At 38.0% G+C, this 23,280-nt stretch overlaps 1 protein-coding gene across 1 annotated transcript in view; it reads right to left on the minus strand.

Moving 5' to 3' along the window:
- The window catches only part of LOC110160066 (fibrillin-2-like), a 57,575-nt gene that overhangs the window by 16,005 nt on the left and 18,290 nt on the right, over positions 1–23,280 (minus strand). Inside the window, 12 exon segments of the mRNA XM_020924673.2 lie at positions 207–482; positions 719–841; positions 929–1,054; positions 1,247–1,366; positions 1,853–1,996; positions 2,078–2,317; positions 3,065–3,217; positions 8,133–8,258; positions 11,225–11,350; positions 13,105–13,302; positions 20,112–20,207; positions 20,289–20,384. Coding sequence (XP_020780332.2) covers positions 207–482; positions 719–841; positions 929–1,054; positions 1,247–1,366; positions 1,853–1,996; positions 2,078–2,317; positions 3,065–3,217; positions 8,133–8,258; positions 11,225–11,350; positions 13,105–13,302; positions 20,112–20,207; positions 20,289–20,384 — 1,824 coding nt within the window.

Consider the following 23,280-nt stretch of genomic DNA (forward strand, 5'->3'; position numbering starts at 1 on the left):
TAAACTTTTGTTTAGTTAACAGAATTTAATCCTTCTTTTTCTATGGATTCTACTTGAACGACTGAGGAATTACACAAGCAACCAAGCAGCTTCTTTACAGTCACTAACACAAAGACTTGAAGATCCAGTTGTTATGATTAATTTCAGGATAATATTAATCATTATTATTACAAATAAGCATATCTGTTAATTTTGTCACTTTGTACCTGAGTTCCTGGAGGGACAGGGATGGCATGGTTCACCAAAGCCATGTTCAGGATTGGCACAGCAGCACTCAGATTTGGTTACAGCTCCAGGAAATGGGCGTGAGCAGGTGCCCATTTTGATGGCACCATAACAGGTGGTCCTCATGTGAGTATCCACGCAAACCCTGCCGTCAACATCAATGGCCAAACCGGGAGGGCACTCACAGCGGAATGACCCCTCTGAGTTAATACACCGTCCATTCATACAGATACCTGGAGTCTGGCATTCATCAATATCTGTGAAAAATAAATATGTTTATTACTTTTCCAAATGAGTACACAGTTTATGGGCTTTCAGAGGGATCGCAATTAATACATTTGCCATAGCAATTTGCAATTCAAAACTATACTATATTCTTTGAATTACAAAAAGTGCCCAAAATGGTCCCTAGAAACAGAAAGCTGAAACTTATGAATATGTATATTTGCATATTTTAGCCTATGTCATAATATGTTTTTTATGCCTAACATACCAGTACAATAACGTCCATTTGGTGCCAGGGCAAAACCAGGTTTGCAAATACACTTAAAGCTCCCATCTTCATTAATGCACATCCCATTGAGACACATGTTGGTGGTTGCACATTCATCGTGGTCTGGAGAAGACAAATAAGATGAAGACAAATCAGGCCAAGAGTCAGGTAGATGTAAATTTTCAGATTACCGTAGTTGTTTTTATTTACCAATGCAGTTCTTTCCATCAGGGGTCAGCTCAAAGCCAGCATTGCAGATGCACTGAAAACTTCCTTCAGTGTTGACACAGCGACCATTGCGGCACATCACTCCGTTCACAATACATTCATCAATGTCTAGAGTCAGGGGAACAAGAGGAGCCACAATTAAGATAACCAGTTTATAGTCCTTAGGCCAAATAAACCATAGGAACATCCCAAATTAAATGTGATTAAACCCTGTCATTAAGATGAATACAGTTTATTTTCCAAAAGAACATGGGGTTGCATTACACCAATAATGGCTTGTAAAAGCATAGTCAGACATACCAATGCAGGCTTGTTTAGTGGGGGTGCCCTGGTAACCCTCGTGACACTTGCAGTGATAAGACCCAGGTGTGTTGGCACAGTCTCCGTTGATACAAGGATTACTAACACATTCATCCACATCTGTAAAAAGTAAAAAAACAAAAACAAAACATATATATATAACATATACATATACATATACACACACACACACACACACACATATATATATACAATTCCACTGAAAGGACAGAAGATGGCAGTGCAGTGCAGACAATTATAGCAGAGAAGTCATACCTTTTTAATAATGGTCTTGATGTATCAGAATTTGCAAGACCATATGATAATGTAAAAGTAGAAAGTTAGAGTTAAAAATGGCATTCTAAGGTCTAAAAATGAATGTTTTTTTCACTATTGTGGTATTGAAAATGATATTGAGCACTGATTTTTTCTTAAAAAGTAAATCGAATTTTTATATTTTCGTAGTAGATGTAAAGAATAATGAAATTTAAATATGAACTCACTTTAATTATTCAAGTAAAGATAAGTTGTATGTCATTTCTAATTCTTCCATTCATTGTATAAATAAACTGTAGTAATTATTGTATAGTAGAAAATGTGTCTTACCAATACATTCCCCACGTATGTCCTGCTTGTATCCCATGTTACATTCACACCGATAGCTGTTCAGTGTAGGGATACAGCGTCCATTCAAACACAGGTTTGTAAAGTGCTTGCAGACATCAACAGTGTCATTCACAGAGACAGTGCCTGCAAATAAGAGATTCAATATAACCACAAAATAAACTCTAAATTGTGGTCAAATTATTCACTTAGGTAGCAGAGACCAACCAATTTGCTGGTGGTTTAGACCTCCTCCATTGCCTCCATTCCCATTGAATCCACCTCCATTCCCTCCGAAGCCCCCTCCTCCACCATTTCCCCCATTGCCATTACCATTGGGCAGGCTGGGGAACTTGTAGCCATAGTGAAAGCCATTGCCGTTGGTGTTGGGGAAGTGTCCATTGGGGTAGACGTGAGGGAGACCGTGGCCTTGAGGAACACCCACAATGCACAGGCGCCTAAACTCATCTGTGCAGGACAACATGAAGAAACACATATGACATTAATTATGAGAAAGCTATGTACAGTGTTATAGTAGTAATGTGTATCTATGAAATCTTGGAATGGGAATATGCAGGAAATATATCAGCAAGAGAAATATATTGATTTTTTTTTTTTTTTTTTTCAGAAGTACTTCTGAAAATACTTACTAGACAAGTTTTAAAGACTTGTCTTGAATAAGACCTTGTTTAGAACAAAATCTAAACAATCTGTATTAACCCAAATGGAAGGCTGCGCACTTTACATACATTTTATGAAATTACCCTTGAATGTTCAGATAATAAGCTAAATATAGCCATGTTATGGACCATTATTGTCTGTCCTTCAATTTCATACAAAAAACAATAATATTCTAGCCACATAATTCTTCATATTTCTTGTGAGTAAACAATGGCTGCATTTGATTTTGTGTTTATGATATCATGTGTGCACTTCTGTCACTGTCAAACACATGTTTAATCATGACATAACCAAGTGAGATCACTCCTGAAGCTTTTCATTTCTGTTAAATTAATGTGGCACATCCATTTACACGAGCTTTATTTACTGCCAAATACCATGTCAAATGTTAACCAGCGTGTTTATTACAACAAAGAAGATTATGGTTAAAAATGGGGTCTATGTCGTCTGGGGTGATCTTTCACAGATGCTGTTGGTCATTACAGACAAAGGGTTTGGCTCTGTCTCACATTCTTCTAAATTTGTTTTACTCACCAGAGCCACGGACGGGACACATCTCCGGGATGGCGCCCAAAGCCCAGCAGCGCCCTGAGTCACAGCAGCACTGCATTTTGGTGTACTGCCCCGTCAACTCTGCAGCACAGCGGCCATTCGCCAGGGCAGAGAAACAGGTGCCAACACGCTGATCTGTGAAACAAATGTTAACAGTTAGTAAAATCTAGTCTCTTCTTTACAATTCTCTGAAGACAGGCTACTTTTGGCAAGAGGCAGGTTACACTGGACAATGGCTAGTTATTATTACCAGAGGTAACACATCATAACACTCAAATAAGATTTAATCTCACAATAGTTTACTTGAGCCTTAAATCTACCCACTGGACAATGGTCAGAAAGTCACATAGGGGTCTGCACAGTACTGCATAAATCTGTTTTAGGTCCTGCTCTGGGGCTGATCAAACCTTGTCAATCAATCCAGGAACCTTTTGGTCACACAATGCTGCCTTTGTTGGGAAACACTTTTTGCTTAGACTTTATTGATCCACCAGAGAAATTACTTGGACACAGTGACAAAAAAAATAAAATTGGTAATTTGAAAGTAGGAATTACATTTTTGAATAACTATAGTGGTAACAGAGTTTAATTGCTCACATAATTAGTTTATTTAAGTTTTAACCACCCTGCCAGCAGCCATAGCAGATTTTTATTGAACTTACATAATTTTTTTACTGAGGAGTCCTGAATAAAGATTTTATTTTACCTGTTCTTAGCCTATTGTCTAACTACATGTCTTGTGGTTTACTCCATTAGGCAGTATAAAAAACAGCCTATAACACAATACTTTTAAGGAAGCAACTGTTCTTATAGGACATGGTTGTGAATGTAAAGGTGCTGGCCCCCTGTGTATCTTAAAGATGGTCGCTTACACAGAGGAAGCTGCTTTATGAGGTGTCAGTGCAAAAGGTTGCATGGTGTCTCAGCTCACTGTAAGTATCTGAAGGCCTCTAAAAAGGGCTCTTGTTTGTTCCAGTTTTCTGGGCAGGGGTCAATGGGCCAGGAGCCAGGGGTAGCATTCAAAGAGAGTGTGTAAGGAGTCATTTGTCTTTGGGAGGAAGGTGGAGGAAATCCCATGTGGGCTGTAGAAGCCACAATATAGAAGTGTACAGTATTTATGAAAAAAAGAAAAGAAAAATGAAATGAACTGGGCTTCTGAGTGGGGGGGGGGGTTTCGATTATCTCACTAATGAGACTGCAGTCTGGAATTAATCATTTCCATCTGGAGCAATTCCTGCCAATTAGACACAACACGAGGGGTTTCACTGCGTCTGGGAACAAATACAGTACAAAATGCACATAGCCTTTCTACACACATACTAGTATAATACAGGGAATGCAGCCTAAATACATCCCATAGGAGCAAGTCGGGCTGGAGGCACAAGGAGCAGAGGGGAAAGTGGGGAGGAGGGTGGCTGCTGATGAGAATGATGATGACTTAAATTGGATCCAGACTCGGTTGCTAGTGTTGCTTCAGTTTAGCAGCATATGCTTTCATTTGGGTAGGTGTTTTTACAGACTAGCTCACTGGACAGGTCTGAGTTTCACAGTGTGACGAAGCATTATGCTCCTATTACCGTGACAACCCCCAACAACTTCTGTCTGTTGAGCACAGATATTCACACCAGCAGCATTCCAAGCTTCTATAAATTCATGCTTTCTTCTAAATCTGGTTTTTCGTGGCCTTCCTTCTGTAAAATGTGACATGAGCTGAGAGATAGATAAAAATATAGATCTTCTGACCAACTTGGAACCACATTTGAGAAAATGAAAAGGGAAGATCCAGATGTCAATTGAAGAAACAATCTACGGCTAAGAGGAAATGACAGAAATGATGCACAAAAATGCACAACTGAAGAAAACAACAGAAACAGATGTGACAGAAACTCAATGGAAAGAGTCCAATGTAAGCAAAGACACACTTTAGTCAGACATCACAGAACTACAGTATTATAAAGATAATTTAGTTTGGTTTTGTTGCATAAAGACAGGCAGTACATCGCCTGAGATGAATAAGGAAAAATATGGACATACATAAAGATATAAATGTGGGACTATGTAATGTCACATACAGCAGACACATGCCAGGCCAACTGCAGTTTTACTTTGGGCAGATTAAATCCATAACTTATGTCATTCAACTCCCCGTGGGTCTGTCAACACAAAATAGGTCAAATCTTTCATCACATAATTTCCTTTATATGAGATTTATATGTGAGCTTTTAGGCACTATTCAAATATTTGTCTTTAATCTTCTATCCTCAAGAAATGTTTATTATGATGGTTTACTGAGAAGTATGTTCTTCAGCTTCCTCTATATGTACTATGTATTTCAACCAAAATGGTTCAGAATCAGGAAGTTTTGGCAATAAAACCAGATAATATTACTATCCAAAACAGGTAAAATCTTTCATGACATAACCTTTCAAGTTGTGCAGACTCCAGCAGAATGACCATCATACATTCTGGAATGAAGTAAAAGTTAAGAACAATGTGACAACTCCACTGCCATCAAACATTAAAGGTGTATGTGTAGGTGTAAACATTATTAGAGATCTATTTAATTCAGTGAAAAGTTATTGATCATGCTGATATGACTGATGGTATGGTGGTTCATGCCAGTGCAATCTATGATGCCATTTTAAAACTTGTGGACTATCACAGCTGAGCACTTGAAATATTCAAGTCATAAATTATGTCCTCTGCTGTCCATGTGTTTTACTGGCTTTTTTAACTCATGGAGTCCTGCTCATGGAGTCCTATTATTTCTGTTGTTTTGGTTCCTGTCTTTAAAGACAAGGCTGGTAATTTGAATAGTTTGCTAAACTACAGACCTGTAGCCCTGCCAGCATTCTCTTTAAAATTTTAGACAATGTATTGCTCACAAGATTGGAAGTGTACGTTTTAACTAATAACAATCAGCTTGGATTCAAAAAGGGACATGGAACTGACATGTGTATTTATGCATGTGTTTTACTGATGCCACTAAGGCGCTTGATAGAGTAAACCACAACAAATTATTTTTGAAATTAGTCAACAGAGGTGTGCCAAAATATTTGATTCGATTCGATTCTGGTATGCAAAGCAATTAATGAGAGTGAAATGGGACAATGCGGTATGAGAGGCCTTTCATATTAGTAATGGTGCTTAACAAGGAGGGATACTCTTGCCATTTTAACTTAATGTACTGTATATCTGTATATCTAATCACCTCATGTATTCTGATGATCTTGGAATCATCGGTTCTTACAGCGCTGGGATGCAAGAGCAACATCATGATTGTGAGGAGTAAAGAGGATAACAATATTAACTTTCCTGTTTTCAAATTATGTGATCAGCCTCTTGAGCCCACTAAAGAGACCAAAATACTTTAGTCACTTTGTGACAGATGATCACATCCTCACATGTGAGGCACTGCTTAGACATTTAATGTACACATTTATGGAGTGCCTGAAGGTGTCTGAAAACTCCATCATAATGACTTTGACCAATTCTCAAATGAGCTCATGCAGATACACATCTGCTCTGAGAAAGCACTGGGCACAGAAACTCCACACTTTTAATTAACTTTATGGACTAATTTTGGTGCTTTGTATGTTTTTAGTTTTTCTTTTAAACTATGGACTGAATAATATTTGTGTCTGAAATAAAAAATTATAATATCCGGTAGTCAGTTTGTATTTCTAAAAAAAAGTTCAAATTTCTATATGAGATGGGTGTGGGATGCTAAGACTGAAAAGATGTGTATTACTGTTATAATAGAAAGGTGTCACAAAGACTAAATGCAATATAGTTTGTTGTTTTAACATTGCAGGGAGTCATGATGTTTCTTTGATATGGATGATATACTAGTCTATACAATTACAGTATAAAAATATACCCAAAAAAATTTGTGGCATCAGAACAACACACTCCTTCCATGCTGAAGGGGTGTTCCACATTTAGGATCACCTTGGTTTCATCTTTTGTTTTTGTCTGGCCTGCCCTTGCTCTGTGCTCCCTCTTAAACAGCTCCATGTGTATGACTCGGAGCTAAACAAGCAACCACATGACATGCTAACACAGACTACCTGAGGTCACACACAACAGGCTGTTTGTGTACAATATGTGTATCTCATACAACTGGCTTGACTTGTTGTGATGTGTTTTTACAATGCTAATCTCGGGAGAGTATCTTTTTGTATTTTTATTCCATTTGCTCATTTTCCAAAACACAACCCCAAACATCATTGTGAGTAACATTTGAATGTATAAATAAAGACGGTTTTAAATCATACAGAGAGCGGACAGTGAATCTTTCTCACCAACAACCATCTTAGAATTGGCTCACAAAGTAAAGATGGACAATTTGGCAAAGCACCAACAACAAAATTTAGACTTCAAAAATGTAGACTTCAGTATGATTTATGTAAGTAGCTTTAGCTCAAAGGTAATAAATTGGGTTAATTGGCCTGTCCATCACTCCCTTATTTGGAAATATAACAAGTTAGCAAAAACAAAAACTTTGGTGTAATAACAAACTAAACCAATGCAATTGATTTAAATAATCCAAAATCGTCAATGATCAGCACGGCCTTTGTAAGGTCTACAGCCAATCCTCATGTTAGTAAAAGTATGCTAAATTTATACTTTGACAAGGATAAAAATCTGTATTGGTTATGTTCATAAATGTGCACTGAAAGCCATTTTTTGTATTGAATAAAACATTTAATAGGAGAAAAAATATTTTTTCTAAATTCTTTTTTTAAGTCATATCGCTCAGCCCTACACTATATTGACACCTGGAAGTGTTTGAGCCTGGATTGGTCAGATGCACCTGGAAGTGTTTCATGTCATATACTGGGGCTGCAGCATTGGCACAGATTAATCTTGTCAAGGCCTTCCCCAGTGCGTGAGTTTGTGTTGTGCACATGGTGACCACAGGCAGCTTGACTCAGAGGAAGCCATGATGAAGGAGTTTGTAGCTCTCCAGATGTGTGCTGTTTAGTTGGCTAGGGGCAGAGGAAAAGCACTAATGAGGGGGATGGTGAATGATCTTTGTGGCACTCACCGACACATCTGGAGCCGTCCGTGCTGGTGATGTAGCCCCGTGGACAGGTGCACACGTAGCTACCAGCTGTGTTAGTGCACTCTCCTCCATCGCACACTCCAGGGATGCTGCTGCACTCATCAATATCTGCAGCACAGTCGTAAATACCATGTTTTAACAAATAAAAAACATCTTAAAAACACAGCATGATAAAAGGCTAATTATCTGCTTATATAAAAAAAAATGATAATCCCCTTCACTATCACAGATCACAATTATGATTTTATCACAATTCATGTACATGCTGTATCTTTCCTATAGGAGGCATTCACAGCTATTTTCTTCACATCACTGTTATTGGTTAAATCTTCACTCACAGTGTGACCGAGGGTGCCCAATTGGACTGGATTTAAGTAAAAAGTAATAATAACGTGTACAGTGCTTTTCAAGATATTTAAAGACAAGAAAGTTAATGAAAGGTGGTTTTAAAGAGAAGTGTTTTTTTAAACATCGTGAGTGTGGGTGAGTCTCTCATGTGTTTGGGCAGGGAGTTCCAGAGGGTGGGGGCAGCAGCAGAGAAGGCCCTGTCCCCCCAGGTTTTAGGTCTAGTCGTGGTGGGGGAAGACAGGATGTTGGCATCAGCTGATCGACGGGCATGGGTGGGGGAGGTGGAGGCCAGGTTATGGAGGGACTTTTACAAGTAGTTTTCCCAACATTTCTAAACAATTTAATACTGCATCCCCCTCTCCCTCACAGTTAATAACACCCGAAATTCCCAATAAAATCAAACACTTCTTTAGCAAAACCAGGCCTTGACAGTTTTCTGGGCGGTATCCAGCCTGGTGGGAGCCTCATGCTGTTACCTAGACATGGCGTTTGGCTGTGTGGCACACTTTATGACGGCACTTAAATGCATTATTGGGGCCCCATTTCTCCATGACGAGGCTTACCCAAAGACCAACTCCAAAAAGTAATGGGGTTTATGATGTGTCACCCTTTATTTGACATTACTGTTCCACGGTGGGGCGTAATTACAGTTCTTAGTACTGCTGATGTAGACTTGTTCATATGTTTTGGGCTTTTAAAAGAAAATAAGGCATGTCAATCTTGCTATCTCATCTTGAATTGTTTGCAAATCGAAATTGATCATCTCATTGAAATACACAGAAATGTGCATGGCTGGATCTTCCAGACAACTGTATAAAACTAAGAAAATTTTTGCTACATTTTATAATTCTTCTCAAGTATCTGGTGTATTTGTGCAGGCCTGGTGTGGGAGAATCTGTGAGGTTTACACACTAATGAGAAAGGCTCCAATGCGCCATAAGCATTTTTCTCTGCAACACTAACAACTGCTTTTCAGCCAAAACACTGTACTTAAAGAGGGCAAATAAGGAGAAGCAGACAGAAGAAAGACGGGGGGAGGGCTGGACTGTTAACTTGATTCTGTAGCTAAGAGTAGCTCATAAAACTAGTCGCAACCCATGGCTTAACAGCTCTTTATCTCCACTGGTTTCACTGGGAGTTAACTAAAAGCTATTTTTGTAAAACAAACTCTAAGGAACTACATTTGTAGATTTGCTTGTTCGATTTGGGTCTCCTGCAGATGTTGTGGCTTTATAAACACTGGAGTATTCTGCTCTAACTGTTACTCAGGATGGAGACTAGATGTCAACAAATGATAGCAAGTCATTCAATTCCTATGATTCACAAAGCAGACACATTCAAACATTCTCTATCAATGCAGGCTTATTTAATAGGTCCTTTATACCAATCAAGCATTTAATTGGTCTTTCTCTACTGAGCTGAATCTTAGAACTGTCTATTATTCATCATTCATAATGTGATTAAAATTTGTCAAATGTAATGGAGCAATTTATAAAGGCAATAAGAGGGACAAAGCTTAAACCCACTGAGCAGACAGCATTTGGTAGTAGTATCCTGAGTATGATTCACAGGCTGCTCAAAGTTAATAATTTCAATGCAATATTTCTTTGTGATGCTTTGATGACTCAAAGTGGCTACACATGCTTTCAGTAAATTCTGTTTTATTTTTACTACAAAATGGCACATTCTTGAGAAGCTCTCTTTACCGTAAGTCCCAGGGCAAAGACCCAAACCACAACTGAAAGTGTCTCCAATGAATACAGTGAATTTGGTGAAGTCATTCTATGAATTTCCTGCTTCAATGACTTCAACATAAATCACTATTGAGTCTGAGATACCTCAGTTTCTACTGAATTATGAGCAATACTTAACACATTTACTGAATTAATCAAATAGTATTTTGTATGTCAAAAAATTATGTAATAACAATTTCAGTGCATGAAGTTTATTTAACTCAAAATGTTAAAGAAGTGAGCTGTGCTGTATGTCTATATACAGTCTCCTCTTACACAGTAGAATAGCCATGATGAGGCTGAAACAGTTTAAGGGCTCTCTGTAATGCTCCCTACAGACCAGGAAAACATCGGCTTTGGGCCAAAAGACACAACTTCTGCCTGTGTAACTTTCGCACTGTTTGGCCGGGGCATTGTTAAAATTCCAGCACATCAACACATTATAATGGGAGTCTTCTCTGCTGCACGTGCAGTCTCAGGAGAGTCTTCTACACTGTTTTAAGACATTGTCATATTTTACAGGGCCATAGAGATGGGTCTATGGGTGGGTCCCCAATATAAGAAATAAAATATTATATAAAATAACCTTTCTAACCATTGATTTAATACTCTGAATTTAACATTGTCATTATACAATCCTGCCCAGCGCTCTCAGTCATGACTAAAAAGACAAGATTCCAAAAACAAGCTGTCAAAATGAGTTTCCTCTGCAGGGTGACTGGATGCTCCCTTAGGGATACAATAATCACCAGGAGTAGACCGCTGAAACTAAAAACTAAACAGTTTCTAAAAAGCTGCACAGTGTTCTGGATCTACACCAGTCATTTTATTTCGCAAATATACTGACAACCTTCATAGTCAAAGTCAAGACTCAATTGACTGTAACATGTCTCATACTGTGATATATTTTTTCTGCATGAACTACAGCAAATTCATGTCATTATCCATAAACTTGCTGCCTCGTGTAATATTTTGTGGTCAGACGTGACTCACCTTCACACTTGTGATTGGTTTCGCTCTGTCTGTGGCCAGCAGGACATTTGCACTCGTATGAGCCCACAGTGTTGATGCAGTTCCCTCCAGCGCACAGCCCTGGTACAGCCTGGCACTCATCCACATCTGTCAAGCAGGAAGAGACAAAACACGTTAGACTCAGTTCAATTCAGATGACCACTTTCTTTGTATGACGAATTTGCTCTGACTAGAAGAATGTCGGAAAATGGTTTATGATGTGTTACTAACTACATTAAGAGGATGATTGAACTGGAAATGACTTTTTAATTACAATCAGAATTTCCCAAAGTGCTTATGAGTCACAGCGCACACCATAGTAAGACAGAAAAAATCTTGGCATCCTGGTTACTCTAAGGTATTATTTATTTTATTGCAATCCAATGTCATCTTCAGGAAGGACAGATTAGTCCAATGTTAAACTCATATTAAACCATCTATGCTAAATGTTAGTGCATAAAATAAGCAGAGAGAGAGACAAATACTAGTAGATAGACAGATAAAGAGAGAGAAAGAAAGAGAGAGAGAGAGAGAGAGAGAGAGAGAGAGAGGGGGGAGAGGAGAGGAGAGAGGAACAGAGGTGGAGGAGAGGTGCAGCCGTCTTCCTGATGTGAGACCTGGACAGCAATCCCCTACATTTGGATTCATGGTCATGTGTGCTTTGTACTGCTGCCAATGAGACACTGCTTGAGGCTCTCCAGCTCTGAGATAGCTTTAAAGTGTAAGAGAAAAGAGGAGAAAAGGAAAAAACTGTATCTTAAAGTTAAGACAATATACAGAGGAAAAGTGAAAGTACAGTTCTACTTTTCTTGACAGTGAAACTAAACAGTAAAACCTATGAGAAACCATCTCAAATGAAGATGAAATGTCAAAATGAAATGTAGGACAGTTCCTAAAAATGTAATTAAACACAAGTTTTGGTCAAGCATCTCAACAAACAAATTTAAAGTATATAGGCCCACTTCAAAAAGAGTCTGTCATTTGAGCATGTAAAATATTAAGCTTTTTTAAAATTTGAAATATAGTAAGTCATCAAACTAATGCAAAATTATGTTATATCTCATAATAATTGCATACCACCTTACATACTACACAGCCCTACTTGTTTATGTGTTAAATATACAAAACATAATGTCATCTGTATGGCATATCAACCATCACACACAGTCTCTGAGGAGTCCAGGGTGTGCTCATTTATGGGAAATTCACCTCCACCAGTGTCTTATTCTGATAAAGTCTTAGTGCTTGATCAGTTTATTACTGTCTCTCACCAGGAGGAATATTAAAAGAATATTTTTTGTTGTTGTCTTCCCATTGGCAAAGACAAAACAAGAATGCATTTTCAGCCTGCATAGCCCCTTATTCAGATGAAGAGACCACATAGACTGGTGTAATTGTTACACTTGTTATTATCGCTAAGAGGACAAGAGACTGTATCCTGTGTTTTCATACAAGCATGCCCAGTGGTGTTAGTACACGTCTGAGGATGTTGTGGGAAGTAGTTGCAGCTGACATGATGATGGCTAAAGTAATACTTAAGTTGTTCACTGTTCTCGTCATGTGTGGCTCTCAGGACATGGTGTTGTAGTGTTCCAGTCAAATGAAGCTCATGATGTCACAGGTATGGGGGAAATAGTGAGACAAAATAGCAAAATAATAAGAGATCGTGTAGGATTGTGTAGACCGCATTAATATGAACATTTTAAGACCAAAATGACGAGGCTCACTGCAGCGGTTAGAGAGAGTTATTCAATGTAAAGTCAATAGGAACCGGTGGAGCCAGAAGCGCCTCCATGCTCATGCAGCAGCTAGTGGGTTAGCTATGTCCATTCATACATATGGTCTACAACTGTACTACAGACCTTGGCATGCTCCGGTGCGGATGTTGGGGATGAAGCCTCTCCTGCAGGGGTGCGGTTGGGCAGGGCACTGCTCACAGGGGTGCCCCCATGCGCGACCAATGGTAGCACAGCACAGAGTTTTGGTGCATACAATGCCACTTAGCTGACCCTGACACATCTGATTGTTGACCTGGGTGAAGCAGGGTCCTGTCCTGTAGTCTGCAACAAAAACAAAAGAGTTAGACTTTTTTGTGAAGTCATACCCAATCTTCTGGTTTTTAACTCCTGGAAAATTGTCACATTTTCACACCATTTGGACCAGTTTGGGAATTAAATAAATTGCACATTCCTTTTTATTTTGCCTTTTTTATTATCTATTCCCTAAACATGAAACAACAAACATAACCAATTGTTTTGTTGTGATAAAATAAAGAACAGAACAATAAAATGCAAATGAGTACGGATGTGGGAGAAAACTAGCAGGGAAACACAATGATTTAAGAGTAATGACTCACTGTACTTTTAAACACATCAGTTTAATTATATTAACGGCAGGTCCAAAACCAGGAAATAAAGAACAGCGTTTACAAGCAGATGCATTTTACAAGGAAGGCATCTGTGAGGAAAGGTGGAGCTGGTAGCAAGACTAAATTGGCACATTATGTTTTTGGTCTGGTTTTGAAGTGTAGTCCTTTATGAATACATCTCAGATAATTAAAGCAATTAAAATCTTAGCGGTAGTTCAAAAGGCACATTGAGTCGGCATTGACTCTTTTACTCCCATCCAAAGCCATTGCAGAAACAAAAGAACTTAATTGCATGATGGGGCTGCCAGTTCTGTGCTTGTGTTTGATGGTAAATAATTATGTTAAACACACTTGAGCAATCTCGCACAATGATTTCACTTTACAACCATTCTGATGTTCCTGCTTTTACTCACGCCAGACTTAAGTTGTGGAAGTCTTATTTTTGCAGTTCTGTTCATATGGGTTTCTTTTTTTGCAACATAAAAATCTTTTCCACTAAATGTTAAGTTAAATCAATCATTAACAGTTGGTTAAAAACGTGAGCATTTAAACACAGCATTTTTTTAATATCTTAAGCACAAGGTCTGCAAACTGTCACTACTTTTCCTATGTCATTGTTTTGCAAAGGTTATTATTAAGGTTAACTATTTTGATGTTCTTACGATTTAATCACATCATAATGAAATGGTGGAAGCCTTATTTGCAATACCAGTCCAAATAAAGTCCTCATTAAAAAGTCTATCATAAAATTGTTTCTGTGGAGACAAATTTATAGTCAACAAATTTCTTGGGATGGTCAGTATTTTTTTTTCTAGTTCTGTTCATATGGGTTTCTTTCTTTGCAGCATAAAAGCTTTTGGTTTGAATTAAAAGGTCAGCGTGAGCATAAAAATACTGCTGGTTTTGCTCCAGCTCATCTGCCTTTACTTCTGTCTGCCCACTACATGACTCCCAGGTGTAGATCTCATATCCGTATGTAGTCTGGTTGGCAGAGCATAGTGCAGTGCTTGATGAAGTACATAAGAAAAAGGCTTCTGGTAAAACTACACATCTACACACCTGCACATAAAGAGAAAAGATACCGTCCGCCAATATATAGCTTTAATGCACCAAATTTTCAAGATAATAGCATGTTATTCAGAAACAAAACGTTGAACTCTCACAGATCAAGGCACTCACTGACCCCTAGTGTTTGGGTTTATTATCTTTGGCTTTATCCTGCAACCACATTGCTTCTAAAACTGTAGTTACAATAGACTGACCAAATACATTAACATTATAGCCTGTGGAAAAAAAAAACATGCTTCATCAATGGCTCAACAGCATATAGCTTATGGTTTATTACACAGGAGTCACACTGCACACATTAAAACCTACTTGCTATAGTATATATTCACAGATAGTTAAACAACAATCATATAGTCATAAAGAGATCAGCATCCCCATGAACTACTGCCAAACTAAAGTCTAAATCACCGCTTTGTGTTTTTGGAGCAACATGCAGCAGGCCAACACAAACTGACTGTCCTCTGTAGAGCATGAGTGTATGTGTATGTACATCTATGGTCCATGTGAGAGTGGGACATACACCGGCTGGGACAGGAGGACTATTCAACATCCGGCTGACCGCATTCGGAAACAATTTGGCCCAATTAGTGTCCAAATTGGCCAACAGATCAAAAGAATCCTCTTTCCGCTCCTTCATCCACTGGCATTAACCTGTTCATTTGAAGGTTGTCAAATAATGTAAACCCAGTTACTAATCAATAAAACTAGTTTCAAAACTAGATACTTGAACATACATACAATAGAATATGCATTTGGACCTATCCTGAATATTATTAGGATGATGTTGTATATCAAAACTAGTATACTAAGACCTCAATGTAGAGAAACTAGTATGCATGGTGAAAATTATATATTGTATAAAAGTGTTTTGTATTAGACTAGACAAACTGTATTGATCCACAAGGGAAATAATCTAGACACAGTAGCTCACACATCACAACATATTATAAGAACAAAGAACAAAAATATAGTTATAATATTTTGGTATCATAATCTGTTCCAGGTATAAAATATGTTCCTTGGTATCAAAATCTAGTTTGAAATTTTAATATTGTGAAATTTTAATATTGTGATATCACTAGTTCATTCACAAACACTTACCAAAACATCTTACTTACCCATTTTTAATGGGGCTTGTTTACATAGTGTCAAAAGTAAATCAAATCTTCCCGGAATAGTTCCTTGACCTTTGCCCCAGACCAGCTCAGATTACATTAATCACACAGACCATTTTATTAGGAACAGCCCTCTTCACATATTATGTTTTTGTAGCTTGCCTGATCCCATAAACTGCTTAAAGTCATTAAAGCTAGTTAAGTCTTCTCCTGTCATGAACCATCTTTGAAGAGGATGGAATGCAGTGGAGTTCAAGGTGAGAGTGCCTAAATCTCCTTGGAATGAGAAGTTTTTTGGGAATTGTCAACATTCCGCTTATGTTTTATTATTTTGGTCACACTCACTCATACTCAGTTGTGGTTTATGAAATGAGTCTGCACCCTTAATCTGAGCCCACAAATAACCACACAAGTATTTTACGATGTGCGAAAAGGAGGCTTGCAAGATAAGGAGCATGAAATATGAGTTGATTGCATGAAGATGAAACCATTATCATTTATATGGCTTTTCAAAGATAAATAGGGGAAATAAATGTGTAATGCCTTTAGATTAGTTTTTAGTGGATATTCTTTTCTACAGCTGGTAGTTTGCATCTTCCTGTTGCTAGCAGTAGGTAGTACTGGGTTACATATAATAAAATTTTACTTTACTACTAAGGCACCATACTCTTACTCCTATTTGAGCAATATATTTACATTCTAACAGTACTCTTGAGTAAAGGTTTTGGCTACAAAAGCTTTAACGTTGACAATATTAAATGATATGAATATTTGAGAGTGTTGTATCGCTCCTTCAAATATTCATGGTCTATCCTTTCAAAATACTAGATTTTGTTCATTATTTAATGTTTTGTCAAACCATAATGGTACCTCCAGTAACTCTTACAATTACTCTTACTTGAGTATACTTTCCCCAAATATTTGTTTTATTGTGACTTGAGTAATTTCTTGGACTACTGCTTCTACTTGAGTAATATTATTTTTAAAGTAATGGTACTTTTAAGTGAGTATATGTCTGTATGTATGTGTATGGCTATTCTACTCACCGCTGTCTGTGGCTCACCTGTGAAGGAACAGCCACATCTAACTGTATTTACGGCCTTTAAGCTGGTCACATGTCTGGCCGCACGGGTGGAATTTTTGACTCTGCTTGTTTGGAACTTCTTTGTTGGGTTTACGCTGATCTAAATAAATAATTCAAACATGTGGCCTTCTCAGTTTGAATGCATGTGTACGTGTGGGAAGTTTATGGTCATCACTGCCAAGCATAGCAGGCCCCGTTAGTCTTATCAAAACCATTATCAAGAGCCTTGAAATATCCCTTTTCCTCTTTCCTCGATGGGCTTGTGTCCTTTTGTTTACATAATAGAGTAAAGTGGCTAAAACACACACAAAACTATGGGAGAATGGTGAGATAAGGCCTGTGCTATATCACTAAATCTCTCATTAACAGTTGGCTAAAAACGTGAGCATACAAACATGACATTTTTAAATAACTTGAGCACAATGTCTGCAAACCGTCTGTCACTACTTTTCCTATGCAATTGTTTGCAAAGGTTATCTCGACTTTTGCAGCCTTTGGCCCTGGGAAACTTCCACTTCTAAGCAACCAAACAATAATGTGCACTAAGCCAGACACACACTATAAGTAAGTGGGCTCCAGGCTCCATCAACAAGCTTTGTACTCAGGGGACATCCTTTGTAGTGTTGTTTAAAATGTGCCACAAATCATGACATTTTTTAGCAGTTCAAAGCCCGCAATTTGTTCCATATTTTCAGAAAACTTAAATTTCTATTCATAGCAGCCTCATTTGTTTATGAGTTATAAAAATAATGCTGACATGAAATCTGATATGTGAATTGTGACGTTTATAATGACACTAAATATGGAGCTTTCATTTGGATCTTGTAGCAAAAGAGTGCATTGTGTTGTGCAGAGCTTTTCCAGACAAGGATTAAAACTTGTGGCTTGTACAGTTCAGTGTAGGTCCATTAGAACATATGGAAAACACACACTCAGCCTGAGAAAATCCCAACATACATTAAGACGTAATTGATGGTTTTTCTTTATGTCAAATATAGGTTTAGATGGATTGCATGTCAAGCCAGAGTCACAGGGGCCAGATTTGTCACATTACAGTTTTGCCTAACCTACAAAACATGTTGGTTGTTAAACTGTATAGATTAAATATTCAGCAAGGTTTTTCACATCTTTACCATTCCAGAGACAAATCACCATATTTATCCGGGCTTAGTACCACAACAATTTTGACTGAACATCCATAAGAAAACTGAACCCTTGACCTCCTCACCAGTGTATTTGCTCTTCTGTCAATTCTTCCATGATGATCAATGTTCACATATTCACCTCTGCTCTACAATACATTTGTTCTGTCCAACCATGCCATTCTGTGTTGCCTGTACAATCAATGGGCCACAAATAGCACCACTTCCTTTGCTTTCACAATATCAAAATGCCCTTGACGTCAGCTGGCCGTGGGGCATGTCTGTTCCTCTGCTGGGTTTATTTGGTCTGGACTAAACCACAGTTTGCCTTTGGGACTGACCGCAGTGGGATAGCAGATGACCGCAAAACGACCAAAGCTACTCTTGAAGAGGGCTGACCAAAGAAAACATATGTCCATCTACACTCCATGTAAAAAGTGTAATCGAGTGAATACAGAAGAATTTACACTTGTAACAGAGAATAAAGTGAATGCAGAAGTGAATGCAAAAAAGACTTATTGACAAGTCTAACAACACTGGGGCATTTATTGAAGAGTAAATAGTCGTGTTTCACATGAACTGGTTTCAATATGCTCAAAGTGTATATTCTGGGGCTTCATACACACCCAGTTTAACCATAGCTGGTGACAGTGTTATGGAAGTATGCATGATCCTCCTTCATCAGCACTTTTCTCACCAGATCACATTGTAAATCTATTAATTTATGGCTTTCCATACACTAATGTTCAAACCACATGCAATTACAAGTCTTTAGATAAAGTAATGTCTGCAAAAATAATACTGATCTAGTTAATCCTATCACATTAAACTTTCTTAGGAACTGTGTCAACTATGTCTTAAGCTTATTTATAACATTTGAAGGTATCTGTCATTAACAAGTATGAATATGTATTTACCTTAGTTCCAAAATGTGCTACTTGCTGATAAACTGAAAAGGAGTTTTAGCAGTAATGGTAGTGTTAGTAAAATGTGACAGTAAGAAGAAGAAATAGTCTTTTTAGTAGTGTTAAGTAGTTGTAGTAAGAGTAGTAATAGTGATGTGGAGTAGTTAGTCATCTGGACTCTGTTTTTGCAATCAAGACATTTCGGCTCCCATCCAGAAGCCATTTTGGGAAAGAGTGTCCAGATGACTAAAGCTGAACCCTTCTCTACATTGGACTAGTGCTGGGTGGATGAGGGATTAGGCCTTAATACTACAATTATAATAAATAGTAGCAGTGCTTTTACTAAATCTCGTCCTTCTCTTTATTGACTTTTATTTACCCACTGAGATTCATAATGTCTTTTATAGTGGAGTCCTGACCCTGAAGGGACCATTTTCTGCATGCATTTCTACATGCATTTTTCAATATAATGAGAAAGGATTGTTGTTCACTTTTACCTGAGTGATTTGTTTATTTGCAGTATGCATACATTTGCTTGACTCTTACTTCTACTTTAGACCTCCCTCACAGCTACCTGCAAATTTAGCATTTACAATGTTTTTCCATTTTGTTTATACAGCTGCAAGTCCATTTTTATTTTCAGTCTCCTCATACCCTGCTCTGCTCCTCTTCAGGAAATGTCCTTCACATAGTCTATTCTATCAGTGCAGTCCTGTGGGGACGTAGTATTTTTTATAACTAAAACTCTTTGCGGCTTTCTCCAACAACTCAAACCAAGGAAAACAACACCAAAATATCACTAGAAGATGAGTGATGGTGAAGAGGAGGGAGGACATACACTCACAATAAATTGAGTGTTACAAGGGGTTTTCACACTGTGGGAAGTAAGCTTTGGGGAAATGATGATATGTACTTAGAAAGAGTGTAAGAGAGAAGAAGTAGGTGGAATTACAGAGGCTGGGAATGTGTGTTTTAAAGCAGGTTGTTAAGAGACAAAACAGAGAAGAAGGTGAAGGTGCAAAGGTGAAGAGCTTCTGGTATAGCTTCCATTTCATAGTATCATATGGAAACTATTTTGTTTTCCATATTTGATAGACTAAAGCTATTACGGGTGTCTGACACAATAGAAAATAATAGATGTTAATGTTGAAGTAAATGCATTTGAATACAAAAATCAAAGCTCTCACCTCTCTCGCACTGCGGGCCAGTGAAACCATAGACACAGGCACATCTGTTGGGCCCAATGCAGCGCCCACCGTTCTGGCAGCCATTCTCACAGACAGCTGAAAGAGATGACAATTGAACTTTGAAGTCTTCTGACTCAAATCACTGTAATAAAGACATTTTCCAAGATATGTACATACGCTGTCCACAGTGGCTCCCTGTGTAACCCTTTGCACACGAGCACGAGTCCTCCGCACAGCTGCCTCCATTCATACAGCGGATGTTACAAGACTGAACTGTGGATGGGAGAAATGAAACGATTAATATGGTAAAAGGAAACATTTTTGTTACAGTTTAAAAACCTACACTATCACTTTTCTAGTAAATAATTCAACCATGAAATATGCTGCATAGTAGTGAAAAGTAGACATTTGGTAGATGTTTGCCAATTTGATTCAAAGGAGAACAGTTTAGAACAGTAAAGTTTGTTACTCTAACAGGCATTGTATGGTATACCACACTAAACATTTTTTCACCTGTATGCCGTTTTAATTAAAATAAGAGCAGAAGATGGTCCAAAGTGGCATGGTGCCGTTAATGTGATAACCTTTCCAAAGTTTGATGTTGGAATCAGACTTGGCAAGCAGCAGCCTTAAAGCAGCAGGGCAGAGGTGGTGTGAATGTGAAACAGGAGCACCTGGATAACAGACTATGGGGCCAAAGTCGGGGGTCAAACTGACGGCACAGAGAGCAGAATTTTAAGGAGACTGGTGTATGTCAGCATGACTTTTTCACTCAGCAAAACAGAGAATGATACATATGAAATGATATGAAGTGCACATGAGTCAGCAGACATATAGAAATGCTCCTCTTTCATTTTTGTTTATTTTGTTTTCTGGGTTTAATCATCTGCCTTTTTATACTGATTTGCCATATGCTTTAGTTTGGACAAACTCTCAGCATTTATATGAGCATATATTTTGACTTCAGGCTTCTGGGCCTTAAAACTTCTGCTAACTATGCTGCCAAAAAAGCTGTCTACTGCCAGTACATTCTCTTAATATTCTATGATATGCTATAGTTTACTTGACCAGCCTGACAAATTGTACTGCTTCACTTGAACAGAATTTCAAAGAATGAAAAATGATCAACAAGAAAACAGTTACATGCACAGACCATCATACCCTGATTCAAAACATGACTGTATGTATACAAATCGTGTGAAGCAAACACAGATTGTTGCCAGTTGCTGCCTTTTTTTTTTAAACCAAGAGATTCTTGTCTGCTTAGGTAAAAGACATGTTTTGGATTGATTAAACTCATTGGTGGAAGGTAACGCCTAAAAAGCAATACGACATGTATTTTCTCTGCACAGAATTACAGCAGGCCTGTCTCATATGTATTGTATGAATATATTTAAGATATATAGAGTATACAGTATACACTAATGTGAGCCAAATTCCAACGGAGTGAAGCATTAGGGCATTAATGGTCTTTTCTCTGGTCTTTCACAGTTATCTTCTTGTGACGTTACCCATCTTTACAGGAGAATCCATCTCTAAGTTTTCTTCTTCCCCTCTGCCTTTCATGCTCTGTCGTAATCTCAAGTTCAACATTAATTTCCTCTTGAGATCTTGTCCATTCTCCTCTGTGAGTGTGTTGTGTGTCTTTGTCCCTATACAACATTTGTGGCATGCAGGGTTCAGCTGCTGAAGGGAAATGACTGAGCCTCTGTAGAGGGCTTTGTCTAATGAGATTTAGTGTGTGTGTGTGTGTGTGTGTGTGTGTGTGTGCGTGTGTGTATGCACGTGTGTGTGTGCGCGTGTGTGTGAGAGTGTCCACACTTGCCAAAAGTATTAGTCATTGACAGACTCTAGTACAGTAGTGTTTAAACAAAACGCTGATTAAATAAAATCATTAAAATAATTGTTGAAAAAATTGCGATATATGCCACTGAAGCTGCCTGGCACTGATCGGCACAAAAACTTTAACTTTTTTAGGCTGAGATAAATACAACAACACAATATAACCAATGATGAAGCTACATAATAAGAGGTCCCCATTACTCTAGGACCACATTTAAACAAACAAAATCCAGTGCTCACAACATATCATTACCAAAATGATCATAAAACTAACAAAAAAGTCCACACAATTCAAGTTCATTTTATACCATATACCGACACTTACTTGACCAGATATATTTTGATTGTGGTACTGTTAGCTGTTAAAGTTAATGGCTTTTCCCTTTGCTCCATTTATAACACAAAATACTACAATTCTGCGATGGTCTCTCTCTCACATGAGCTATTTGGCAAGAGCTGGATTCAGTCTCATAGCAACATGCAGTGATAAATTATATTCTTTGGCAGTCCCTGTTGGCTTTTACTGTACGCTGGCTCTTCTCTGTCTCCTCATTTGCTCCCAAGAGACACTACTCCAGTCGTCCTTTCAGCTCTCAGCCCCTTACCGAGCTGGAACAAACTTGCGCTATACTTCATCCTGTCGTTATGCCAACTTCTCAGCGATGTGAAACATGAAGAACGATTGCACTGAATGATTACATTTTTCCTGTCGAGGAACTAGCCATACAGAAATAAGTGTAATGTGAGGCAGACATTTGAGGGAGAGGGCAACTTGGGTAAACTTGCTCGCAAATAGGTAAATGGGCCAAGAGACATTTGTTAGACAGCAGTGTTTTGTGAAGTGGTTAAGTTCTTTCTTTTGATCACTTCAAGAAATGTTTACTTTGGTAGATTTTGTTTTCAACATTGTGGGGTTATTTGGCCTCTCTGTTAGTCTATTAGGAGAGGTCCTTGAAAAGTAAATGATGAACATTTCTGTATGCCTAAAGGAGCCAAGACAAAAAATACTTTGGATCCAATACCTTCTGAAAACTGGATCCAGAAAAAATATGACTGCAACAACAATTTAGTGTTGTCACGATGTAAAATTTCCACCTTGATTTTGACATTAAGGGAAAGTCCACAATACCAATTTCAATGCCACTATGGTAATAAGAAACACCCTTTTTTTTTTTAGCTTTTTTTAAAAATTCAACAAAATAATAGTTTGCTAAATATTACAATTTGAATCATACTAGCTCAGATCCAGTTTTGTCCTGTATGATTTTCTATTTTCTATTTTCTAGACGTTTCTAGTGTTGATACTATAGTTTTAGTATCTATTTAG

Source organism: Boleophthalmus pectinirostris, unplaced genomic scaffold (assembly GCF_026225935.1).
Source record: "Boleophthalmus pectinirostris isolate CB_2022bp ecotype Guang Dong unplaced genomic scaffold, ASM2622593v1 HiC_scaffold_7, whole genome shotgun sequence".
NCBI classification, from domain to species: domain Eukaryota; kingdom Metazoa; phylum Chordata; class Actinopteri; order Gobiiformes; family Gobiidae; genus Boleophthalmus; species Boleophthalmus pectinirostris.